The sequence below is a fragment of the Haliotis cracherodii genome, unplaced genomic scaffold, assembly GCF_022045235.1.
Source record: "Haliotis cracherodii isolate W230 unplaced genomic scaffold, xgHalCrac1.p SCAF_2, whole genome shotgun sequence".
Classification (NCBI taxonomy): Eukaryota; Metazoa; Mollusca; class Gastropoda; order Lepetellida; family Haliotidae; genus Haliotis; species Haliotis cracherodii.
Window position 1 is genome coordinate 17178607 of NW_027266275.1, and position 24589 is coordinate 17203195.

At 39.5% G+C, this 24589-nt stretch overlaps 1 protein-coding gene and 2 pseudogenes across 17 annotated transcripts in view; all 3 read left to right on the forward strand.

Annotated features, from left to right (window-relative positions):
* Positions 1-23891, forward strand: part of LOC139469898 (V-type proton ATPase 116 kDa subunit a1-like) — a 57325-nt gene extending 33434 nt beyond the window's left edge. For 5 of the 17 annotated variants that reach the window (XM_071252227.1, XM_071252230.1, XM_071252228.1 and 2 more), the window contains exons 19-26: positions 4782-4847; positions 5661-5735; positions 11632-11667; positions 18117-18152; positions 21011-21091; positions 21726-21843; positions 22409-22583; positions 22986-23891. In XM_071252227.1, the coding sequence (XP_071108328.1) occupies positions 4782-4847; positions 5661-5735; positions 11632-11667; positions 18117-18152; positions 21011-21091; positions 21726-21843; positions 22409-22583; positions 22986-23088 (690 nt within the window). In that variant the 3' untranslated portion in view covers positions 23089-23891. Of the gene's footprint in view, positions 1-4781; positions 4848-5660; positions 5736-11631; positions 11668-15762; positions 15859-18116; positions 18153-21010; positions 21092-21725; positions 21844-22408; positions 22584-22985 lie in introns of all 17 variants that reach the window. The other 12 variants (XM_071252232.1, XM_071252233.1, XM_071252234.1 and 9 more) reach the window with 12 other exon arrangements.
* On the forward strand, positions 8794-10094 carry LOC139468849 (mucin-19-like; annotated as a pseudogene).
* Positions 10174-11621, forward strand: LOC139469900 (mucin-19-like; annotated as a pseudogene).
* Positions 23892-24589: the final 698 nt, after the last annotated feature.

Here is a 24589-nt window from a genome sequence, read left to right on the forward strand (position 1 = left end):
TTTTTGTAAGCAGATAGTGCAATAATTGGATTAAATAGCGTACTTCAGTTTAGATTTGTTGAGTGGTATTTCCGGGATTACTTGCTCGTGAAGATCAGCTGGTAATGTTTTTTTCGCAATGGGGAAAAAACATTAAGTCAGTGTAAAACTTGAGATTTTTTTAAATGCTCGTAACTTTTGGGAGCCTTGCGTTACCGCCCGCTATAACCGAGTTAGCACTTTATTGAAGAGCGCAGTAGCGAGGGAACAGTGTAACTTTATGTTGTAACATCACATTGGATTGAGTTTTTATTACTTTTTCTATCACACGTTTGGGGCACATTATAACAGAAATATTTTATCTCCACCAAATTCTTATCTATGGAAAAATGTAAGCTTAATTTTCTCTCAAGATATCCACCCTCATTCCTTGATACATGCTGCTGATAGTGACACCACTGTTTCATGTGCGAGCAGATTCCCCACCTAGCACTGTCAGCAGCATCTTAATCAATGTATGATGTGCAACAATACAGCCCTTGCTGTTTTCAAAATGACTTGTCATTGTGCTTTTCCTTTAGTTTGACATGACGTATTTAGATAGAAATATCAACCCGCATGATCCAATCCTTTAGTTTATACTTTAACCTTACATTTACCCTGTGTACTATAGACATGTCATCTTATCTTACTAACATGGAGGTTGTAATTTGTTTCCTGTTGCTAACTTTGTCCATATGTTTTTGCATGGGCATGACAAAGCATATTGTTGGGGTTTGTTTTGCTTTGGGCATGAGTTGACTGGTGAGTTTTGATGTGTTTTAGGCGATTGAAGCTGTAAGTATTACTACTTGTATTGAATGCGTTATACACATAGAAACATTGTGTAGCATCTCAAAACAATTTTAGCTATTTGTTGAAAACCCATTCTTTAGAATACTGAAAAAGCATTTTTAATTCTTGTGAATTTTTTCTTATATTTTAAAAATTAAATTATATGGTACATGACAGTAGCAAGTGAAATATATTTCTCTAGCTTCTGTCAATGTGGAATTGGTATTTTGGAAATCTATTAGACATAAACTTAAAATATTCCTGTATATATGTATATTATACAAGTTCTAAATATATGATTAGCATTTCGATATATTCGAATTTAAATTATTCAGCCATTAACAGTAGTTTTAAGATGCTCATATTATGTATAGTGCTGTTGCTGACGAAAGGTGCTTGTTGGTTGTATATGTATGTATACTCTGCTACTGTATCTAGCCTCCTTAGTAAACAGCTAGCTGCCTTAGAAACTGTTTAACAGCTTTTGTTTCAGGGTCAAAACAAGTCATTTCGTTTTATGTTATGCAAGAGAGACAAACAATTTCATTCAGTGTTGGATCAGTTTTGTGTGAATCATTGAGATGGTTCACTTAGGGAATAAACACACTGTGTTTTCAATGTAGAGCTAAGTTACCTGTAGATTGAGCCGTGCTAAATTGAATTTGGAACCCAACATGCAGTGTGAGGTTTCAAATGTTAAATTAAGCACTTTTAAATCTACAGGTAACCTAGTTCTACATTGAAAAACAGTGTGTTTATCTGCATTCTACCATGATGAAATTTAATGCGAACTCTTTGGTAACAGCAAAGTTATTGAGAAAAGCGGCATTGTGTTTAGTCCATTATTTTCATAGGGTTCATGCTAGCCCCTTAAACAAATAATGCAAAAAATATTAGCTTCCCCAGCGAGTCTGCTGTCAAACCAACTGTTTCAAACAGAGGTGGTACAGGTGTCTTGAAACCTCAGATTATTATGTCTCCCCCAGAATGGAGGGAGACATATTGTTTTTGGCACGGTTCCCGGTGTTGGCGTCGGCGTCGGCGTCGGCGTCGGCGTTCCCACCGTTTCCGGACCATAACTCAGAAACCGTTTAATATTTTTTCGCGAAACTTTGTATACGCATTAACCCAGCACTGAAGTGTTGCCTTTTGCTATTTAGAGATTTTTGACATTTTTATTTTTTCTCGTTTCCATGGAGATAACTTAAACATAGACTCTGAATGGGGGTAAGCTTGGTTTCCGGACCATAACTCGGAAACCGTTTAATATTGTTTCGCGAAACTTTGTATACACATTAACCCAGCACTGAAGTGTTGCCTTTTGCTATTTAGAGATTTTTGACATTTTTATTTTTTCTCGTTTCCATGGAGATAACTTAAACATAGACTCTGAATGGGGGTAAGCTTGGTTTCCGGACCATAACTCAGAAACCGTTTAATATTTTTTCGCGAAACTTTGTATACACATTAACCCAGCACTGAAGTGTTGCCTTTTGCTATTTAGAGATTTTTGACATTTTTATTTTTTCTCGTTTCCATGGAGATAAGTTGAACATAGGCTCTGAATGGGGGTAAGCTTTGTTTCCTGACCATAACTCAGAAACCGTTTAATATTTTTTCGCGAAACTTTGTATACACATTAACCCAGCACTGAAGTGCCTTTTGCTATTTAGAGATTTTTGACATTTTTATTTTTTCTCGTTTCCATGGAGATAAGTTGAACATAGGCTCTGAATGGGGGTAAGCTTTGTTTCCTGACCATAACTCAGAAACCGTTTAATATTTTTTCGCGAAACTTTGTATACACATTAACCCAGCACTGAAGTGCCTTTTGCTATTTAGAGATTTTTGACATTTTTATTTTTTCTCGTTTCCATGGAGATAAGTTGAACATAGGCTCTGAATGGAGGTAAGCTTTGTTTCCGGACCATAACTCAAAAACTGTTCAATATTATTTCATGAAGTTGTAACATATTAACCAAGTCCTGAATTGGTGCCCATTAGTTGTTTGAAATTTCTAGGAGTTCTATTTTTGTCTCTGTTATTTAGTAATGGAGGGTGGGAATGAAGAGATGGGGTTTAACGTGAAGTAAACGAATGAATGGGGGTGTGGGGGGAGACATATGTTTTTACGAGTAAAAACACTTTCTAGTTCAATCTGAATGAAGTATTTTCCATTTCATGGTAGAATAAAGTAAACTTGTTTGGAAATGAATTTGGTCATGCTTATTATGTTCAACCTTAGCTCATCTGTTGCTTCAAGGCTTATAACAACTGAATCCGGCAAATTGTTAGAACATCAGTTTGCAATGGGAACTTGTTCGCTATGAACAGCTGGCATATGTATTCTATGTTACACCACCCAAATGAATATATGTATTTGTTATTTCAGAAAGGTGACTCACCACAACATGAATAATATTGATGCTGATATTTCGTAAAATACATCCACAATAATAAGTATAACAATGAACAATTTTAACAATTGAAACATGCTTGATCAGTTCTAACTGTCATGGTTGACATAAAATAGGTCTACAGCAACCCATGCTTGCCGTAAAAGGTGACTATGCTTGTCATAAAAGGCGACTAACGGGATCGGGTGGTCAGGCTCGCTGACTTGGTTGATGCATGTCATCGATCCCAATTGTGAAGATCGATGCTCATGATATTAATCACTGGATTGTCTGGTCCAGCCTCGATTATTTACAGACCGCCGCCATATAGCTGAAATATTGCTGAGTGCGGCGTTAAACAACCAACCAAACCAAACCAACCAAACCATAATTAGGAACTGAATGCGAGTGCAAGGAGAACCCTTGTTGGGATGCTGTCTTGGATGGGTGCACTTCCAGAGCAGTAATGACCTTGGTGTAACCTTGTAGTTGAAACATTAGCCTTGGTTCCATTCTCCACATACATTACACAGTGATGATCAGCGGTTTAACGAAGGTCGAATCGTAGGTGGTAGATGACCAACAAAACAGTATACGTGCTCTGCCTACCTAATACGACCTACGTTGCACGTTTCAGAGTTTCAAAAAAGATTAGAATAGAAGTTATTTATGATTCAAAGTGTAAAAAATATAATTATCGAGTATTAATATGCACTTTAAAAAAACCCGTCGTATCCGTTCAGCGAATTCAGGTGAATAAACAAGTATAACGAATTTGGACATCACTAGACATGATGATTTACCATTTAAAATGTATTTCCTGGTTTCCAAGGCATTGTTTTATATGCAGAGATTAAGATTACTGTATAGGTGCACTAATAGGAACTGTGAAGATGTGTTGGGTAACCTTATGGTTGAGGCATTGTCTCCTTGCACCAAAGGACCTGGGTTCCATTCTACACATAGGTTCGCTTATAATAACTATGAAGATGTTGGAGTAGCCTTGTCATTAATGCTCAATGCACCAAAGACTGTAGTTTGATTCTCCACATGTGAAGCCTATTCTTGGTGTCGCATGTTATGATATGACTGAAATATTGCAAAGACCAAACTTACCTAGATCAACTATAGAACATTGTGTAAATGCCCATTTTGTGGTTATTTCAAATAAGTAATTTTGTGTTTTCACTTGTATCATCTGTGGATGTCATTATTCCTGCCCAAACTAGCAATAGTAGCATAATAATTGTCAGACACATATTTTTCATTATTAAGTATTATTCTGATAAGTATACAAAGAAAGGAGATGGGCTTGTATTATTTTTATTTTGTTTCATTTTTGTGTGACAGGGGTTCTAGACATGTTGATCACATTTTTTCATATTTTCAGCATAATGTATTAACAATTAACATTCATAAGGACATTGATTTTACAAAAACAGGTATCTGGATAAATGGAGCTCCGCTGAAACATAACACAAGTAATATGTTCATTACTGATTTATTGGGATATCGAAATTTGTATTGTCATCACCTGATATAACAAGTTTTAAGGAAAGTATTACATTTCAGATGAGAGGGCGCCTTGGTGCTCACTCCACAGACGCTCTTATTCCAAATGAAATTATTGGGGAAAATGTAAGTATTTACTCATTCATGTTTTTCTTGTTTAGTTTTTTGCTGTGATATTTTTATCCATGATACTGCCAACATCAACACATGGTTTGGTCGTCTATAAGACAAAAGCCCTCTCTCTACTCTGTCTCTCTGCATGATCATTTCTCAGTGGACAACCAGTAGTCGATGCATCGTCTTATTTATGAATCAGTAGTTCTGTGGTAATATTTTGTGTGGAATGATTAGAACAGTTTGGTGTACACGAACATACCTTGCATGTTAATCGATAACTGTTTTGGCCTGAACAGGGGAAGACATCTTGGGAGAACAACTAGTCCCTTTAGATTTTACTAGACTTGGACTAACAGACTTGTGGCCTTGTTTATCCCTGCCAAATGATATGTACCAAAAAAAAAAGTATTTATTTGAATGCTAGAGAAAGGAGAACTTGTATTAATTATTTGGTGCTTGAGCTTGAAATGTCAGTCACTGTTTGGTTTAAAATCATTAACCAACTGCAGCTAGTATTTAGTTTTGTGTGGCTGTAGAGGTTTGAGTTGCCAAGCTGACACATGAGTTGCATACCTACCTGATGATGGGGCCATCGTTGAGAATCTGAAATGCTGAGTCTTGAGTAGGTGATTTTACATATTACCTATTGTAGATTTTAGAAAAGAAAAAGAATTATATATATTACCTTGAATGGTAATATAAGGCAGGTTGCTATGTCTTGTTTTCTGTGTGGATGGTTACATCTGTCCTGACTAGCTAAGCATGGGTTTAAAATGTTCCTGCGGTGCACGTAAATTGCTTAACTATTAAATTCTGGTACAGTCAGCCGGTAATGGGGTTCCGCGTAAACCGAATGCTGATTTGAAAGCCGATGGCGAAGGTGATATCGAACTTGGGGTAAGTCGGCATGGCTGTGCAATATGTGCATGCTTCAAGTCTGTGCCATCTTTGGGGGCACGATCTGTTCAGCCTCATTCTCAGGTTAAGGTCATGACCTGGGAAGGAGACCAGCAAAGGCAGGAAATACCATGTCAACAGAATTCTGTAAAAAAATATCTTCATGTCATTTAGTCAATATATAAAGATCATAACTTCACCAGGGATGATAAAAAATGGAACATAGAATGTTATGAAAATAGAAATAATTGAAGTTTAATGTAAATCATGAAGATTCCACTGGTTTGATTCTCCCCGAACTGGACAGTATTTCCTGCCATGTCTACAACCTAGAACAGTATAACCATAGCTTGCCAGACCTAGACAGTAGCCAGCCTCCTATATAACCAGTAGTGTAGCTTCCTTATATGGTACACGAGGTCTATGTTGTTAAACGTTCTTTGTGGTCTGTGTTACTAAATATTTGTATTTTTGCTTTAAGGGATGCAATCAAATTCCCCTTAAAGTTATCCTCATTTGTTTCAGTAGCAGTTTGGGTGGTGGTGTATTTAGCTAATATATAATGATGTTTGGCAAATATATTCCCTATACTGTGCATTTCGTTGCAGCAAGAGCTTATTGTGACCTACACAGTTAAAGTGCCCAATGTACAGGACTCACAATGCTATAAGTCTATATGACAGGGTTTGCTAGTTCATTACCATTACAAGACTTATAAAAGACTCAAAAGAAGTTAAACAACACCCAATTCTTTAATATTACTATCTTAATCTGTTGTGGCGAGACAGATTATCTTTCGTAATGTGACAGAATTGGGTGTTCTTTAACTTTTTGAAGTAGTATATAACGTAACAGGTCATTTTGACCTTGATTCACCCCAGAAATTGATCAACGTCCATGCCATTACTGGCTTACTAGGAGATCTTGGCTCAACAGGACTCCTAATTCTGTACATGAATTATTCATGATGAATACCAATGTTGAAACTTTGTAATGATGACAGCTACCATTGAGAAATGTATTCCGCTATTGTTAGTGTCTTTTGGTTACTTTTAGGCTTTAGTGGTATTATCCAAACAGCGTCACCATGTTTGACATACCGTGCCAGCATTCTAGACAATCATTTGTGCTTATAAATAAATAAAGGTGGATACAAGGCTACCATCAATTCAGATTAACAAGTTAAAGGGCAAGTTCACACGGAAATGAACCTATTTTTCTTGTACCTTTTCCACATTAAAAGTGTTAACCTAGTAGTGTCATAGACAAAAATATAAAAATATCACAATTAATTAACATATGTTTTGCATTAAAACGATTTTTATTTTTCACATTTACCAAGTGTTCTATTTTCAAAACAAAAACACCATGGCTTATGCCCCTTGCAATATGATGTCATTGGTGCCAATTGATAAACATTATGACGTCATCATGCTATTTTAGAGCCGCTTCACGTGGTGTAGGTACAGGTGTGTGATTCTAGCGTCTCAGATGCCAGCCAGCATAGTGTTATGCTGAGTCACAACTGCGCCGGAGTGTGTCGTAGGCCATGTTGTTTTACCGAAAACTGGTACTTTATATCTTTTGCGTTGAGAATAGACAGATATCCAGTTGAATTGGCACCAATTACGTCATAATCTAAGGGGGATAACTCAGGCCTGTTTAGCTCGAAAAACGAAGGCCTCATAACGGCATATCATTTCACACAGTGAAAGTGAGCTTCCTACTTTCACTGTTAAAAAAATGAGTTTACATTTTCAAACACAGATATTAACTAATTCTAAAATCGCGTTTTGTTTAGAAAAAGAAAGAAAGTGATTTTTGCGTGTACACTTCCCCTTTAACAAGTATATGTCTTTCTGGTAGGATAGTACCTGAAACAGTCTCTGCCTCATATGTGTTGACAGAGCCACCTTATTAAGAACAAGGTAGTCGCTCTGTGTGAACAGTGGATACTAATATTACCTATAAACTGGTGGTGTTGCAATGCAGTTGCATAGTCAGTGAATCAAAAATTATCAGCACTCAAATTATATTGGACTTTTGCAACCCTTACAACCAAATATTTTCAACTTTCCATGAAAACACAAAACAATTTTTTTTCATTGAATAAAAACTCATAAATTCAGTTGTATTAGCCACCTATGACAAGGAAATGGAGTTTGTATAATGTCTGCATCTTGTAGTATTAAAGGGAAATAGCATTCAGCTGTACACACATTTCTCCCGTGATCTACCAGGGATTCAGTTAAAACATGACCACATAAAAACTTAAGAGAATATTAATGCAGTGATTGGAAGAAATTATGTCTGAAACTAATTATTGTACCAGAAATAATATACTATATTTTCTTGTTATGTTAGTTGCTGCTTTTACTGTAGAAATACATTCAGATTCAGAGTTAGATTTAGCTGCTTTTACTATAGAAATATATTCAGATTTAGATTTAGATTTAGATTCAGACAAATAATCGTTTAAGTAAAGTAGCACTTTGGTATTTTAGCTGTTTTATTTTTATGTATTGATCAGTATGTCAAGTCATCATTTGAGACTTCAGGTTCTCTAAAGGTATCTAAACAGCCAAAGTACTACTGAAGTAGCTCTACATAGTTCGATTATGAGTGATTGGAAGAAATTATGTCTGAAACTATTTATTGTACCAGAAATAATATACTATATTATCTTGTTATGTTAGTTGCTGCTTTTACTGTAGAAATACATTCAGATTCAGAGTTAGATTTAGCTGCTTTTACTATAGAAATATATTCAGATTTAGATTTAGATTTAGATTCGGACAAATAATCGTTTAAATAAAGTAGCACTTTGGTATTTTAGCTGTTTCATTTTTATGTATTGATCAGTATGTCAAGTCATCATTTGAGACTTCAGGTTCTCTAAAGGTATCTAAACAGCCAAAGTACTACTGAAGTAGCTCTACATAGTTTGATTATGCAATGAAATATATGTAGGCAATGACATCACAAGTGAGATTAAACCTTTAGTACAGTGGCACAGGGATGTATCTCACTGTACCGGGATCTATCTCACTGTCTAGGGATGTATCTCACTGTCCAGGGATCTATCTCACTGCCCAGGGATCTATCTCACTGTCCAGGGATCTATCTCACTTTCCAGGGATGTATCTCACTGCCCAGGGATGTATCTCACTGCCCAGGGATCTATCTCACTGTCCAGGGATCTATCTCACTGTCCAGGGATGTATCTCACTGCCCAGGGATGTATCTCACTGTCCAGGGATCTATCTCACTGTCCAGGGATCTATCTCACTTTCCAGGGATGTATCTCACTGCCCAGGGATGTATCTCACTGCCCAGGGATCTATCTCACTGTCCAGGGATCTATCTCACTGTCCAGGGATGTATCTCACTGCCCAGGGATGTATCTCACTGTCCAGGGATCTATCTCACTGTCCAGGGATGTATCTCACTGTCCAGGGATGTATCTCACTGTCCAGGGATGTATCTCACTGCCCAGGGATCTATCTCACTGCCCAGGGATGTATCTCACTGCCAAGGGATCTATCTCACTGTCTGTGGATGTATCCCACTGTCTAGGGATGTATCTCACTGTCCAGGTTTCTATCTCACTGTCTAGGGATCTATCTCACTGCCCAGGGATGTATCTCACTGTCCAGGCCTCTATCTCACTGTCCAGGGCTCTATCTCACTGCCCAGGGATGTATCTCACTGTCTAGGGATGTATCTCACTGTCCAGGGATGTATCTCACTGTCCAGGGATGTATCTCACTGTCCAGGGCTCTATCTCACTGCCCAGGGATGTATCTCACTGTCCAGGGCTCAATCTCACTGTCCAGGGCTCTATCTCACTGTCCAGGGCTCAATCTCACTGTCCAGGTTTCTATCTCACTGTCTAGGGATCTATCTCACTGCCCAGGGATGTATCTCACTGTCCAGGCCTCTATCTCACTGTCCAGGGCTCTATCTCACTGCCCAGGGATGTATCTCACTGTCTAGGGATGTATCTCACTGTCCAGGGATGTATCTCACTGTCCAGGGATGTATCTCACTGCCCAGGGATGTATCTCACTGTCCAGGGCTCAATCTCACTGTCCAGGGCTCTATCTCACTGTCCAGGGCTCAATCTCACTGTCCAGGGATGTATCTCACTGCCCAGGGATGTATCTCACTGTCCAGGGCTCTATCTCACTGCCCAGGGATGTATCTCACTGCCCAGGGATGTATCTCACTGCCCAGGGATGTATCTCACGGTCCAGGGCTCTATCTCACTGTCCAGGGATGTATCTCACTGTCCAGGGATGTATCTCACTGCCCAGGGATGTATCTCACTGCCCAGGGATCTATCTCACTGTCAAGGGCTCAATCTCACTGTCCAGGGCTCTATCTCACTGCCCAGGGATGTATCTCACTGCCCAGGGATGTATCTCACTGCCCAGGGATGTATCTCACGGTCCAGGGCTCTATCTCACTGTCCAGGGATCTATCTCACTGTCCAGGGATGTATCTCACTGCCCAGGGATGTATCTCACTGCCCAGGGATCTATCTCACTGTCCAGGGATCTATCTCACTGTCCAGGGATGTATCTCACTGCCCAAGGATCTATCTCACTGTCCAGGGATCTATCTCACTGTCCAGGGATGTATCTCACTGTCCAGGGATCTATCTCACTGTCCAGGGCTCTATCTCACGGTCCAGGGCTCTATCTCACTGTCTAGGGATGTATCTCACTGTCCAGGGATCTATCTCACTGTTCAGGGATGTATCTCACTGTCCAGGGATGTATCTCTCTGTCCAGGGATCTATCTCACTGTCCAGGTTTCTATCTCACTGTCCAGGGCTCTATCTCACTGCCCAAGGATGTATCTCACTGTCCAGGGATGTATCTCACTGTCCAGGGATGTATCTCACTGCCAAGGGATGTATCTCACTGTCCAGGGATGTATCTCACTGCCCAGGGATGTATCTCACGGTCCAGGGCTCTATCTCACTGTCCAGGGATCTATCTCACTGTCCAGGGATGTATCTCACTGCCCAGGGATATTAATCACTGCCCAGGGATGTATCTCACTGTCCAGGGATCTATCTCACTGTCGAGGGATGTATCTCACTGCCCAGGGATGTATCTCACTGTCCATGGATCTATCTCACTGTCCAGGGATGTATCTCACTGTCCAGGGATCTATCTCACTGTCCAGGGATGTATCTCACTGTCTAGGGATGTATCTCACTGTCCAGGGATGTATCTCACTGTCCAGGGATGTATCTCACTGTCTAGGGATGTATCTCACTGTCCAGGGATCTATCTCACTGTCCAGGGATGTATCTCACTGTCTAGGGATGTATCTCACTGTCCAGGGATGTATCTCACTGCCCAGGGATGTATCTCACTGTCCAGGGATCTATCTCACTGTCCAGGTTTCTCTCACTGTCCAGGGATCTATCTCACTGTCCAGGGATGTATCTCACTGTCTAGGGATGTATCTCACTGTCCAGGGATGTATCTCACTGCCCAGGGATGTATCTCACTGTCCAGGGCTCTATCTCACTGCCCAGGGATGTATCTCACTGTCCAGGGATCTATCTCACTGTCTGTGGATGTATCTCACTGCCCAGGGATGTATCTCACTGTCCAGGGATCTATCTCACTGTCCAGGGATGTATCTCACTGTCTAGGGATGTATCTCACTGTTCAGGGATGTATATCACTGTCCAGGGCTCTTTCTCACTATCCAAGTGTTGAGGCATACATGTGTCAGATGATGAGTATTTACATGTTTCATAAACCCAACATCACTGTATGTGTTTACATATTGATTTATTGGCCTTTCTATTTTCACAGTAAGTTGTAATATTTTCAAGGCTGGGCTGTTGAAATTAGCTGACTCTTCATTGCAGCCAATGCCAGCAGGGGCAGATAACACTGAGGAGTTGGTAGGATGATGCCAGGCATTCTATATGCTTCTAATTGCATACTATTTAACTTGCTTGATGTTCACAAGAAGCACACGTTGCATGAATATACATAGTTGAACATCATTTAAGAGCTATCATGGCTATTTTGAAAAAAAACCCATTAAGATTGCTTTTATCATGTTTTTTTACCAATGCATATGCATCGACATAGATCATTTTGCTTATTAATTTCATTTAAAATCATCAATGTTTATGTGGAAAGGATACAAAAAGTTTTGTCTCCAACAGACCTTTTGTTATATGGAAAGAAATAACATTGATTTCTGATAGTGTCAGGCTCTCATCCCACAGTGTTAAGACAACTATCAATGTAGCTGCTTATTAATATTTATTTATTTAAACACTCCATTTATTCACTGGAGTTATACACTGTCTTAAAACACTACAGAGTTGTGCGGTACAGTTAAACACTCCATTTATTCACTGGAGTTATACACTGTCTTAATACACTACAGAGTTGTGCGGTACAGTTAAACACTCCATTTATTCACTGGAGTTATACACAGTCTTAAAACACTACAGAGTTGTGCGGTACAGTTAAACACTCCATTTATTCACTGGAGTTATACACTGTCTTAATACACTACAGAGTTGTGCGGTACAGTTAAACACTCCATTTATTCACTGGAGTTATACACAGTCTTAAAACACTACAGAGTTGTGCGGTACAGTTAAACACTCCATTTATTCACTGGAGTTATACACTGTCTTAATACACTACAGAGTTGTGCGGTACAGTTAAACACTCCATTAATAAACTAGAGTTATACACTGTCTTATTACACTACAGAGTTGTGCGGTACAGTTAAACACTCCATTTATTCACTGGAGTTATACACAGTCTTAAAAACCTACAGAGTTGTGCGGTACAGTTAAACACTCCATTTATTCACTGGAGTTATACACTGTCTTAATACACTACAGAGTTGTGCGGTACAGTTAAACACTCCATTTATTCACTGGAGTTATACACAGTCTTAAAACACTACAGAGTTGTGCGGTACAGTTAAACACTCCATTTATTCACTGGAGTTATACACAGTCTTAAAACACTACAGAGTTGTGCGGTACAGTTAAACACTCCATTTATTCACTGGAGTTATACACAGTCTTAAAACACTACAGAGTTGTGCGGTACAGTTAAACACTCCATTTATTCTCTGGAGTTATACACAGTCTTAAAACACTACAGAGTTGTGCGGTACAGTTAAACACTCCATTTATTCACTGGAGTTATACACAGTCTTAAAACACTACAGAGTTGTGCGGTACAGTTAAACACTCCATTTATTCACTGGAGTTATACACTGTCTTAATACACTAGAGAGTTGTGCGGTACAGTTAAACACTCCATTTATTCACTGGAGTTATACACAGTCTTAAAACACTACAGAGTTGTGCGGTACAGTTAAACACTCCATTTATTCACTGGAGTTATACACTGTCTTAATACACTACAGAGTTGTGCGGTACAGTTAAACACTCCATTTATTCACTGGAGTTATACACAGTCTTAAAACACTACAGAGTTGTGCGGTACAGTTAAACACTCCATTTATTCACTGGAGTTATACACAGTCTTAAAACACTACAGAGTTGTGCGGTACAGTTAAACACTCCATTTATTCACTGGAGTTATACACTGTCTTAATACACTACAGAGTTGTGCGGTACAGTTAAACACTCCATTAATAAACTAGAGTTATACACTGTCTTATTACACTACAGAGTTGTGCGGTACAGTTAAACACTCCATTTATTCACTGGAGTTATACACAGTCTTAAAACACTACAGAGTTGTGCGGTACAGTTAAACACTCCATTTATTCACTGGAGTTATACACTGTCATAATACACTACAGAGTTGTGCGGTACAGTTAAACACTCCATTTATTCACTGGAGTTATACACTGTCTTAAAACACTACAGAGTTGTGCGGTACAGTTAAACACTCCATTTATTCACTGGAGTTATACACAGTCTTAAAACACTACAGAGTTGTGCGGTACAGTTAAACACTCCATTTATTCACTGGAGTTATACTCTGTCTTAATACACTACAGAGTTGTGCGGTACAGTTAAACACTCCATTTATTCACTGGAGTTATACACAGTCTTAAAACACTACAGAGTTGTGCGGTACAGTTAAACACTCCATTTATTCACTGGAGTTATACTCTGTCTTAATACACTACAGAGTTGTGCGGTACAGTTAAACTGCACTTGGCCAAGCCCGAAAGGCCTGCACTGTCAAGAATCGGGGGTGAAAACACAGACTGGAACCAGAAACATAATACTTTGAGGAATGGGAGGATAGATAGAGCTTTGGTCTTCATTATCACACATATCAGCAGCTGTTTGTGAGTTAATTATAAGAGAATATCAGATGAAGACAGTTATTATATGAATTATTATGTTATCTAGGTAGTGTTTCCTGAAACTTATACAGCGTAGTGATAGAGAACAACTTACTCAGCAGTCTCTCTGTGTCTCGTCTAGGGCTGGGCGATACACCAACTGTGCAATCCGATATGTATCATGATACCTTGCTCACAATCCTATACATATCATGAAACTTGCATGTGCTGCATCTGTGGTGTGTAAGCCATCTTATTCATAGACTGGATGGCCAAATACCTGGCACACTAGCAGTTTACAGTTGGCAGTGTTAAGTATGGCACAATGGATGAAAATATTTACGATTTCACTACTTAATTAGTGTTTGGTGTAACAGTTATTAAAGCAAACATTCAAGGTAAGAATCAATATTTTTAACTTAGTTTGTGACTGTGATCGATACTTGCATTGAGAAGTAAATAAGCACGATCCACCAATGCATCAGTGTATCGTCCCACTACTAGACTTGTCAAACTCAGGTAGTGTGGGATACATGTGTATAATTCCTTTAATACCATCTCAGGATTTTGTTCGAAATAGCTCATGTATCCACAACATAGATCTCTAGCCTGTGACCAATGGAAGATGCTAGGAAGGTATCACCACTGGCATCAAAAGCTGTATTCAGATTGGGGGGCACGGGTGGCCCAGTTGTCTAAGGCGCCGCGATTCGCTGTGCAGAGTTGCATCCCTTGGGCAACCCAGAAACCTATGATTGTGGGTTCGAATCCTGGTTCGCCCCGATTATGTTCTAGGTTTGTCAGTACAATACCTGTGCTCATGGGTTTCACCAAAGTGATAAACGTCTGAAACCTGCATCACTTCAGGCTTTCCTCCTACATCAAGCTGACACCCCGCGATATAACTGGAACACTGTTAAAAGCAGCGTTAAACCCAACTCACTCACTCACTCACTCTATTCAGATTGAAGGGTTGCTTAAATGTCTTGCGTTATACCAACATTATATTAGATTCATTTTCTTTAGTTTTGAATACCAGAGTCAGAAAAATATCCTGACTGACAAAAATAAACAAGACATGGAGATAGAATTGCAAATTGTCTTTAATTATGTAACAAAGTTAAACATCTCTATTAAGCAGAAAGTTGAGATAGGAAACGAGAATAATTGATGGTCCACATGAAATATTTCCTGCCACAGGATAACACGGGTTGCTGTTTTATTCTTACATCTGATGCCTGTTTGGACAGGATACAATATACACAAATAATTGACATAGTCAGGGTTTAAAGGGATGAGAATCTTCCGCAGATCCGCAAATTTTAGTGACCACATGTTTGTTAAAATTTGATGGCTTCCCCCATAAACACACCCAAATTATGGACCACGCTCCATTGCAAAGATGTTTCAGCTGAAAAGGAAATTATCCATTCTCATCCCTGGGTATAGGAGCTGCACTAGGAACTAATCAGTTTCCATATTGTGTCATCTGTGAAAACTTTGCATGCATCACAGGAACTGAGACTGACAAAAGACGAGCATGCTGCCTGTTTCCGTGTGTGTGTGTGTCTGCCAGCATGTTATCTTGGTTCTTACTATTACACACCTAAGCTACAGACCATTGTTCATAGCTGGAACAGGTTTATCATGTGGCCAAATGGCATAGTCATGTGATTTGATCGTGATTCCTTCTCAGAGCTCGTCCGCTATGTGTTGCATGGAGCTCTCCAGGATGTCGTCCGGAAGTTCTGAGAAATTGTCAGTTGAATGCTCTGGGTCACATGACCTCTCTGTAAGTAACAGAGACAACGGCTTGCATCCCTGAGTGTGAGCAGCTTTAGTTTGTTCCCAGCTTTGCTGTTTGTGTGAAGTTATAGTCAGATTCCTGCATGAGAAACCTTTGTTGTCCATGTCCTGCTAAGATTATTATGCTCCAAGTTTATTCTACTGTTCTGACTGGACCGCATGTCCTCATAGGGATGCACAGTTGAAGAACTTTCCTAATGGACAGGGAATGTAAAGGCAGTAGAAATGGTCATCATCTTTAGCTAACATATTGTTTATCATATTGGCCCGCATGGCTGGGTTTGTTTTTTTCCATCTTTGATATCAAATTTCCTTTGGTTGAAATTTGTAACAGCATCATCTATATCATTTGTAAACGTTTCCACCAGCTTTTGTGCACTACATTTTATCCCATTATAATGATATATCATTGTCATCACAATCAAGGTTGTATTGTGCATCTGATTACATGCACTAATATATATCTTCCATTTCTGATACTTATATCCTATGTACAGTAGAACATTGCCACCATATCCCATGTAGAGTAAACCATTGTCACCAGAAACATTGTCACCATATTCCATGTAGAGTGAACCATTGTCACCAGAAACATTGTCACCATATCCCATGTAGAGTGAACCATTGTCACCAGAAACATTGTCACCATATCCCATGTAAAGTGAAACATTGTCACCATATCCCATTTAGAGTGAACCATTGTCACCATATCACATGTAAAGTGAAACATTGTCACCATATCCCATGTGGAGTGAACCATTGTCACCATATCCCATGTAGACTGAAACATTGTCACCATATCCCATGTAAAGTGAAACATTGTCACCATATCCCATAAAGAGTGAACCATTGTCACCATAGCCCATGTAAAGTGAAACATTGTCACCATATCCCATAAAGAGTGAACCATTGTCACCATATCCCATGTCGAGTGAACCATTGTCACCATATCCCATGTCGAGTGAACCATTGTCACCATATCCAATGAAGAGTGAACCATTGTCACCATATCCCATGTAGAGTGACAGTTGTCACCAGAAACATTGTCACCATATCCCATGTAGAGTGGACCATATTGTCACCATATCCCATGTAGAATGTGACATTGTCACCATATCCCATGTAGAATGTGACATTGTCATCATATCCCATGTAAAGCGAAACAATGTCACCATTTCCCATGTAGAGTGAAACATTGTCACCAGAAACATTGTCACCACTTGCCGTGTAGAGTGAAACATTGTCACCATATTCCATGTAGAGAAACATTGTCACCATATTCCATGTAGAGAAACATTGTCAACATATCACATGTACAGTGACAGTTGTCACCAGAAACATTGTTCTCATTTACCATTCAAGTCAAACAGCATCCCCATATACCATGTAAAATCACATTTTGTTGAAACCTTTTTCCATACTAGACTAACAAGATCATCACCACCAAATTCTGATTGATCAACCCTGGATTCACTGAGCACATGTTAACAGAATCACAAATCTTACATTCAGATATGGATAAAATAAATACTAAACTAAGGCAGGTAAAAGCAGAATGAAAGCATTACAATTGGCTCAAGGAGCTCATTTTGACATGGTAATCAGCCAGCCCCAATCACAACAGACAATGACTTGAAGTGTCAGCATCAGTTTGGCGTCAGTCTACTGCATGTGACAGAGATAGGTCTCTTTGGTATTATTGATTCAATATTTCTCTGGACCCCATTGCACAAAGCGACCTTAGCTCTAAGATGATCGTAACTCCCATACTTTAACATAGGCTTACAATAGTCGTAGTGCTAAGATCGCTTTGTGGAAGTTGGCCTTGGACATACTTTGTGGATCCAGGTTGTTTAATTATGACTTTTGTGGGAAAACATTCTATGGTGTGATGGAAATCTTTTGTCAGTCATCATTGTGCATTATGAACTCATGCCGCTTCACTGATCATTCTCTAGAATGTTAGCTCTACTAAAACCCATGGTGTAGTGTTAGCTTTAACCCCTCTTACACAAGTCAGAGAATCAAGTACACTATGTGATCAATGTCAGCTCAAAGTACTACACTTACAGTTTCACTGTAACTAATGAACAATTAATATCTTTTTTAATTGTTATGCTCTTTAACAATATCAACACTGACTGTGTAGTACAGGAAGCTTGTAGAGAAAGAACTGAATAACAGAGACACAATCCATAAATACTAAGTTGTATTTTTATTTTTTGAGCTGTGTGATTGTTTCAGCCATCAACTAGTCAAGCCGGGGATTCAGTACCTGCAGTATGTTTCCATAGTAACAATATCCTCTCATGGAAACCTTGGTTTCCTGCTTAGATAATAGATCTGCACGAATACTGATTTTTGTTTTGATAGTTTACATAACATTTAGAGATTCTTCACTGTTCAGCTCACATATTTCGTTGCTATTAACATTTCTATAATACTCTGCTGACAGTCTTTGAACTTTTGAGGTCTGTATAATATGTATAAGATTATGATATCTTAATTTGTTTTATAGAAATTAGAATGTTGATAGCATAAGGCATTTGTGAACGTCACAAATCCACGTTCTGATCTTGTCAGTATACAGTGATGTACTATGTAGTAATGACATGTAATGTATAAGTAATGTCATCATTACATTCCGCTATTGAATTCATTTAATTCCATCATGTTCATCAATCAAAAAGACACAGTGTTCCAACTGGAAAAGTTGATTACTTGAAACTAGCACCACAATTTTATTGTGGTAGGGAAAATAAAAAATATTTAATTTTATTTTATGATTGTGACTTCTGCCTCCAGTAGGTCGTGAATCAACGAACTGAATTCTTGTTAAAAGTTACCATTTTGTGTGTATATTGAAGGTACATTAACTCAAAGCCATTGAAAACGCAATTCAATGTTCAGATGTTGTGTATTTTATAACAGTGAAAGAAAACCAAATGAAACCCAACAAAAATCACAAACAAAACCATCAAATGGAATGTTTGCAATAAAGTCCATAAAATACACACCTGTGGATGACGTCACAGAGGCTCAGAACAAAGCTGGGGTCACCGAGGATCAGTGCCGGGTATGTCCACCTTGTGCTCTGAAGCATGCCTGTAGTTGCCGAGGCATGGACTTACACAGATGCCTCAGGAAACTTTGTGGGATGTTCTGCCAGTGACTGTGTCAACCCTGCCCCTGTCTGTTGAGTTTGATCCCTCCGCTCAAGCTCGACCCACAAGCGTTGAATTGGATTCATGTCAGGTGACGTGGCAGGCCAGTTAATCACACGCATGTTGTTCTGGGTCAGAAAATCTCCCGTGACCCTTGCAGTGTGTGGACATGCTTTGTCATGTGGGAAGACAAGCTGATGTCGGGCGCCATGTTGAGGATATTGTTCTCATAACCTTGAACATTAAGGTTGCCTTGGATAACCATCAACTGTGACCAGAAACGAGCATTGATGGCACCCAATACCATTACACTGCCTCCTCCAAAGTGATCCCTGTCTCAAACACAGTTGTCAGCGAAGTGGTTTCCCCTACATCAATAGATAAGGCAATGTCCAGCTCGAAAACTGAGTTTGTAATGGGACTCGTCAGAGAAGACCACATATGTCCATGTTGTATTCTGCAGACAGCCCCCACTAGCTGCCCATCGCTGTATGGCAAGCCTGTGTCGGTGTAGCTTGATCTGGCCTTGATAAGGTCGATGGCACAGTATGCCATTTGCAGCCAGTTTGGGGGCTGATGCAGCTGTTGACAGGTCCCAAAAGTCCTCCTGGCTGTATCTACGACTGTTTGGAATTTGTTCCGAAGGTGCAAAAGACGAATGTGACGGTCTTTGCAAGGTGTCGTCACATGTGCTGCACCAGGTCTCGGACGATCTGCCCCTGTTGTGTTGAAACGATGCCACAGTCAAGTTATTGTGCCTGGATGGATGTTTGAATGTCTGGCGATGATCACTTGAGTTGCCCCTTCTTGCAGCATTCGGGGCGGTCGGGTAGCCTAGTGGTTAAAGCGTTCGCTCGTCACGCCGAAGACCCGGGTTCGATTCCCGACATGGGTACAATGTGTGAAGCCCATTTCTGGTGTCCCCTGCCGTGATATTGCTGGAATATTGCTAAAAGTGGCGTAAAACCATACTCCCTCACTCTTGCAGCATTCCGATTGCTTGGTTCCTACTGGCTTGGACGAGTCTTGGCATATTGAACAAGTGACCAATGACCATTTTTCATGTGTGCTTTAAAGGACCTGTGATCTGGCTTTTCACGTGCAGCATTTGTCCAGGAAGAGTAGTTGTGTTTCTGTGAAGTGTAGTGTTCAGTGCGTTTTTCACATTCAGACTCATTGCTCCAAGGTGGTCTGAGGTTTGAACCGAACTGTCACAGGTGGTCACATATCCCTCACAGCACTATCATGATGTTAAAAAAGGTTTGGGCAATTGCTCTTTTCACAAGTGCCCTCATCAAAAGCAGTTGCATTTTCAAGAGCTTTGAGTATAGTTATCTTTGTCTGTCTCTCGATTTCTCTTTCAGGTTATAACCATGCTTTCTTTTTCTAACAATGTAACAATGGAGATATTTCATAGCTAAATGAAACAATTTCTTGAAGTGACAGTTTTGCATGTCTTATGCTTTTAAAACTTGTTTCTGGATTGCCCAACTGAACATATTGAACCTTAACATGCTGTAAAAAGGTTGCATGTATCTGATTTGATTAACAGTTTGATACATCTTATTTGAAGGAATATATTTATTCATTTAGAAGTTTTCGACTAATTATTAGTATGATTTATTTTCATATTTAATTTTTATTATGTGTGAGTGCATAAGTGCATGCATTGTCTATTCTTGATAGAATATATTAATATTCATAAAGATTTGAAAGGGTAGAAATGTTTACAGTTGATTGATGAAGTATTATAAAGTTGCACATGTCATCAGTTATTTACTTCCCCTTACTTGGGGACATGTACTAATCAGATGTACTACTTGTAACTTAAAGTGGTCCAGAGGTTCAATATAGATCTTTTTGCATATTTTTTAAAGACTTTTTATGTTTATCAATCATTTCATTTCCCTGTTAAAATAAGTAATAACACAACATCATTGAAAATGGCTATGACAATTACTGTTTCTATTACAGTCTGTTTCACAGAAAGACATCAGCGTGAATACAGAGGGCACCACAACTTCTCTTCTTCCCGATGACGACTTTGAGGACGATGTAAGCACTAGTACATTTGGAAGGCATTTTGACTAGCCTATAGACTTAACACTTAGATAAAATAAAATACATAATTTTGATAGAAACAAGCGTCTAAAATTAAATTGAAAGTAATATGGTTCAGGGACTGTGAGAAAGACTAATTAGCTTAGTGTACATATACTGACTGGTTGGTTGGTTGGTTGTTTAACGCCGCACTCAGCAATATTCCAGCTATATGACGGCGGTCTGTTAATAATCGAGTCTGGACCAGACAATCCAGTGGTTAATATCATGAGCATCGATCCACGCAATTGGGATCGAGTCTGACCACCCGATCCCGTTAGTCGCCTTTTACGACAAGCATAGTCATCTTTTACGGCAAGCATGGGTTGCTGAAGACCTATTCTACCCCGGAATCTTCACGGGTCGTACATGTACTGATTCCAGCTTGCTATGTCCTGTCCAGCTGCTCTGTATGTAGAGACAGGTTCTCTTCTTCATCTTATATTTAGGTTAATCTTACTTAAGGTGTGATGGGTATGTCCTTTAAGTGCAGTTTGTCACTTACTTATTTCCAAATGTTGACATCTTTCCAATATCTAGCACAGACCTTTATTTTTTGGTTATGTTTGAATGTGCTGTCCTATTTCAGTTTGAGTTTGGCGAGATCTTCATCCACCAAGTGATCCACACAATCGAGTTCTGCCTTGGCTGCATTTCCCACACTGCCTCCTACCTCCGACTGTGGGCTCTCAGTCTGGCTCATGCTCGTGAGTACTGACCCATTAGATCATGGTCTGTGAGACGACATGGGTGCAATGTGCGAAGCCCATTTCTGGTGTCCCCGCCTTGATATTGCTGGAATATTGCTAAATGCGGCTTAAAACCATACTCACTTACTCACTCACTCACTCCACTGTGAGAACTGGTAAACCAGATAAGACCTGTAGTCTAATGCATCACTTCAGTCATTTGATATGGGAGATAACTCTTTACATCAGGGACGGTCGGGTAGCCGAGTGGTTAAAGCGTTTGCTCGTCACGCCGAAGACCCGGGTTCGAATCCCGAAATGGGTACAATGTGTGAAGCCCATTTCTGGTGTCCCCTGCTGTGATATTGCTGGAATATTGCTAAAAGCGGCGTAAAATCATACTCACTCACTCTTTACATCACATCTTTGAGGTATGTGAAGTGGTCAAGTTTTCTGACTTTCCAGTTAATCAAACAATAACTAGTTACACAAATTAACAACAGATTGATACCAATTTTACACAATTATCTAACAAAGCTGTCCTCATGGGGTGGTAACCAACTACAACTGGTGTATTCCACAGAGCTGTCCGAGGTGCTATGGCAGATGGTGTTCAGCCTGGGACTGTCAATGGACATTCCATGGTTCGGTTCAGTCATCGTGTTCGTCTTGTGGATGTTCTGGGCCAATCTGACCATCGCTGTCCTGCTGGTCATGGAGGGGCTGTCTGCTTTCTTGCACACCCTCCGTCTTCACTGGTAAGTTGTTATACCAGGTCAACAACGTATTGAGTGCATTGCTCAATTAAATATTCCTGTTGCATCTGAGCTTAAGTGTCTTATATTTTATTGAATGGGGGAATGGGTGGTCCAGGGTGCCTCATCTAAATATCTAGAATTGCCTCCCTTTGCTAGGCCTGGATCTGCAGTGAGTTCAATTCCCAGCTTTAGTCCCATTGTAATCATTAGTGTCTTACCCATGCTGTATGGTTTAACTGAAATGATCATTGCATACAATCAGCATCACTTTGTTCTGACATTTAGATGACACACAGTTATATAGATCATTGAAATACTATTCAAAATGCACTCAACCCAACTCATCCCCTCATGAATCTACAAACTAGCAACCTCCAAACTGCTTTTCTCGTTTGTCCACAGGGTGGAGTTTCAGAGCAAGTTCTATGTCGGCGATGGCTACAGCTTTAACCCTTTCAGCTTCAAGTTCGTCCTTGACATTGAGTCCCTTGAGGACATCAAATAAGGCTTCCATTGGCCAGTCACGACCTAGTCGTGTTCATGTCTTCCAACTACAATTGTCTCCGATGCTGCTACCATCACTGGTAGTTAAAGACCTTATTTGGTATACACTTATTCTCTAAGATGACTATAATTTGATAGCTGATTACAGAGACCCTCTTAAATTTTAGGGAAATAGTTTTGCTTAAAAATTCATATTTACTGTCCTTGTAGAAGTAAAACAAAAGCTATTTTATTATTTTTTAATATGGCTATTGTTCATAGGTGTTTATTGACATTAGGTAACAGTCTTCCAAAACAGTTGGTATGTTCCAAGTGGAAATGTCAGACTTTGTTTTAGAATGATAGCATTCTCATGAAATGATTATTACTGCAATTCTTAATGTGTTAACGGTGTTTGAAAAACTGTATTTAGTATTCTCATAGAAACAGAGGGGTAAAGTGACTTGCTTCCTGTGCTTGGCTCCTTGTAATTAGAACATCATGTTTATCTTTTCTTGAGTTTTTTTCAAATAATGAAATCTATCAAGGGTAGCTGATTAAACTGTTTATTTAGAACTGTTTGTAAGATTACATCAAGGACATTTTACTGATCACACTCTGAAAAAGGCAATATGGTTTGTACCTGTTTCTGATGACTTTATTGTATTGTTATACTTTGGAAAATATATTTTGTGTGTATACTGGTTACTTCGTCCACTTAAAGTGTAAGACTTTTACTTCTGTCTAAAGAAAAACTATTTCCGAGAAATATTGACACCTGCTTTACGATATGTTATGAATAAAATGAATAAATTTGTCTTCCAATCATGTGTATTGTGTTTATTGAGCTCCAGTATGTGTGATGCAGAAGTTTCCATGCATTCATTCCAGTGTCAAGCCAGTACTCGTGGGTCATGTCCAGGAACTGCGTTACGTGCACATTATTCCATGTCAGTTTGTTGTTTAACACTACGATCAGCAATATTCTAGTTATTCCATGACAGCAGCCTGTAAGCAATCCAGTCTGAGCCAGTCAAACCTAGGATTGATATTAGGAGAAATGTCCCACATTGTCAGGGTTTTATGAGTCACAATCAAGCAAGTTACTGAATCCAAGTTGCCTCTTGCAACCAGCATAATTGCTGTGTTTGTTGTTTAACGACGCACTCAGCAATATTCCAGCCATATGGGGGCAGTCTGTAAATAATCGAGTCTGGACCAGACAATCCAGTGATTGACATCATGTGCATCGATCCAGGCAATTGGAATACGATGACATGCATCAACCAAGTCACCAAGTCTGACCACCCAATCCTGTTAGTCACCTCTTACAACAAGCATAGTCGCCTCTTAAAACAAGCAGTCGCATTTACTGCAAGCAAGGATTGCTGAACACCTATTCCACCCCGGGTCTTCACTGGTGCCACAGGTTGCTCTGGGGACTCCTTCTAACCCACAACTGTAATACTGCTGATGTGATGTTGGATTCCTGCATTCACTTACACCAGTGTGGTGCACACACT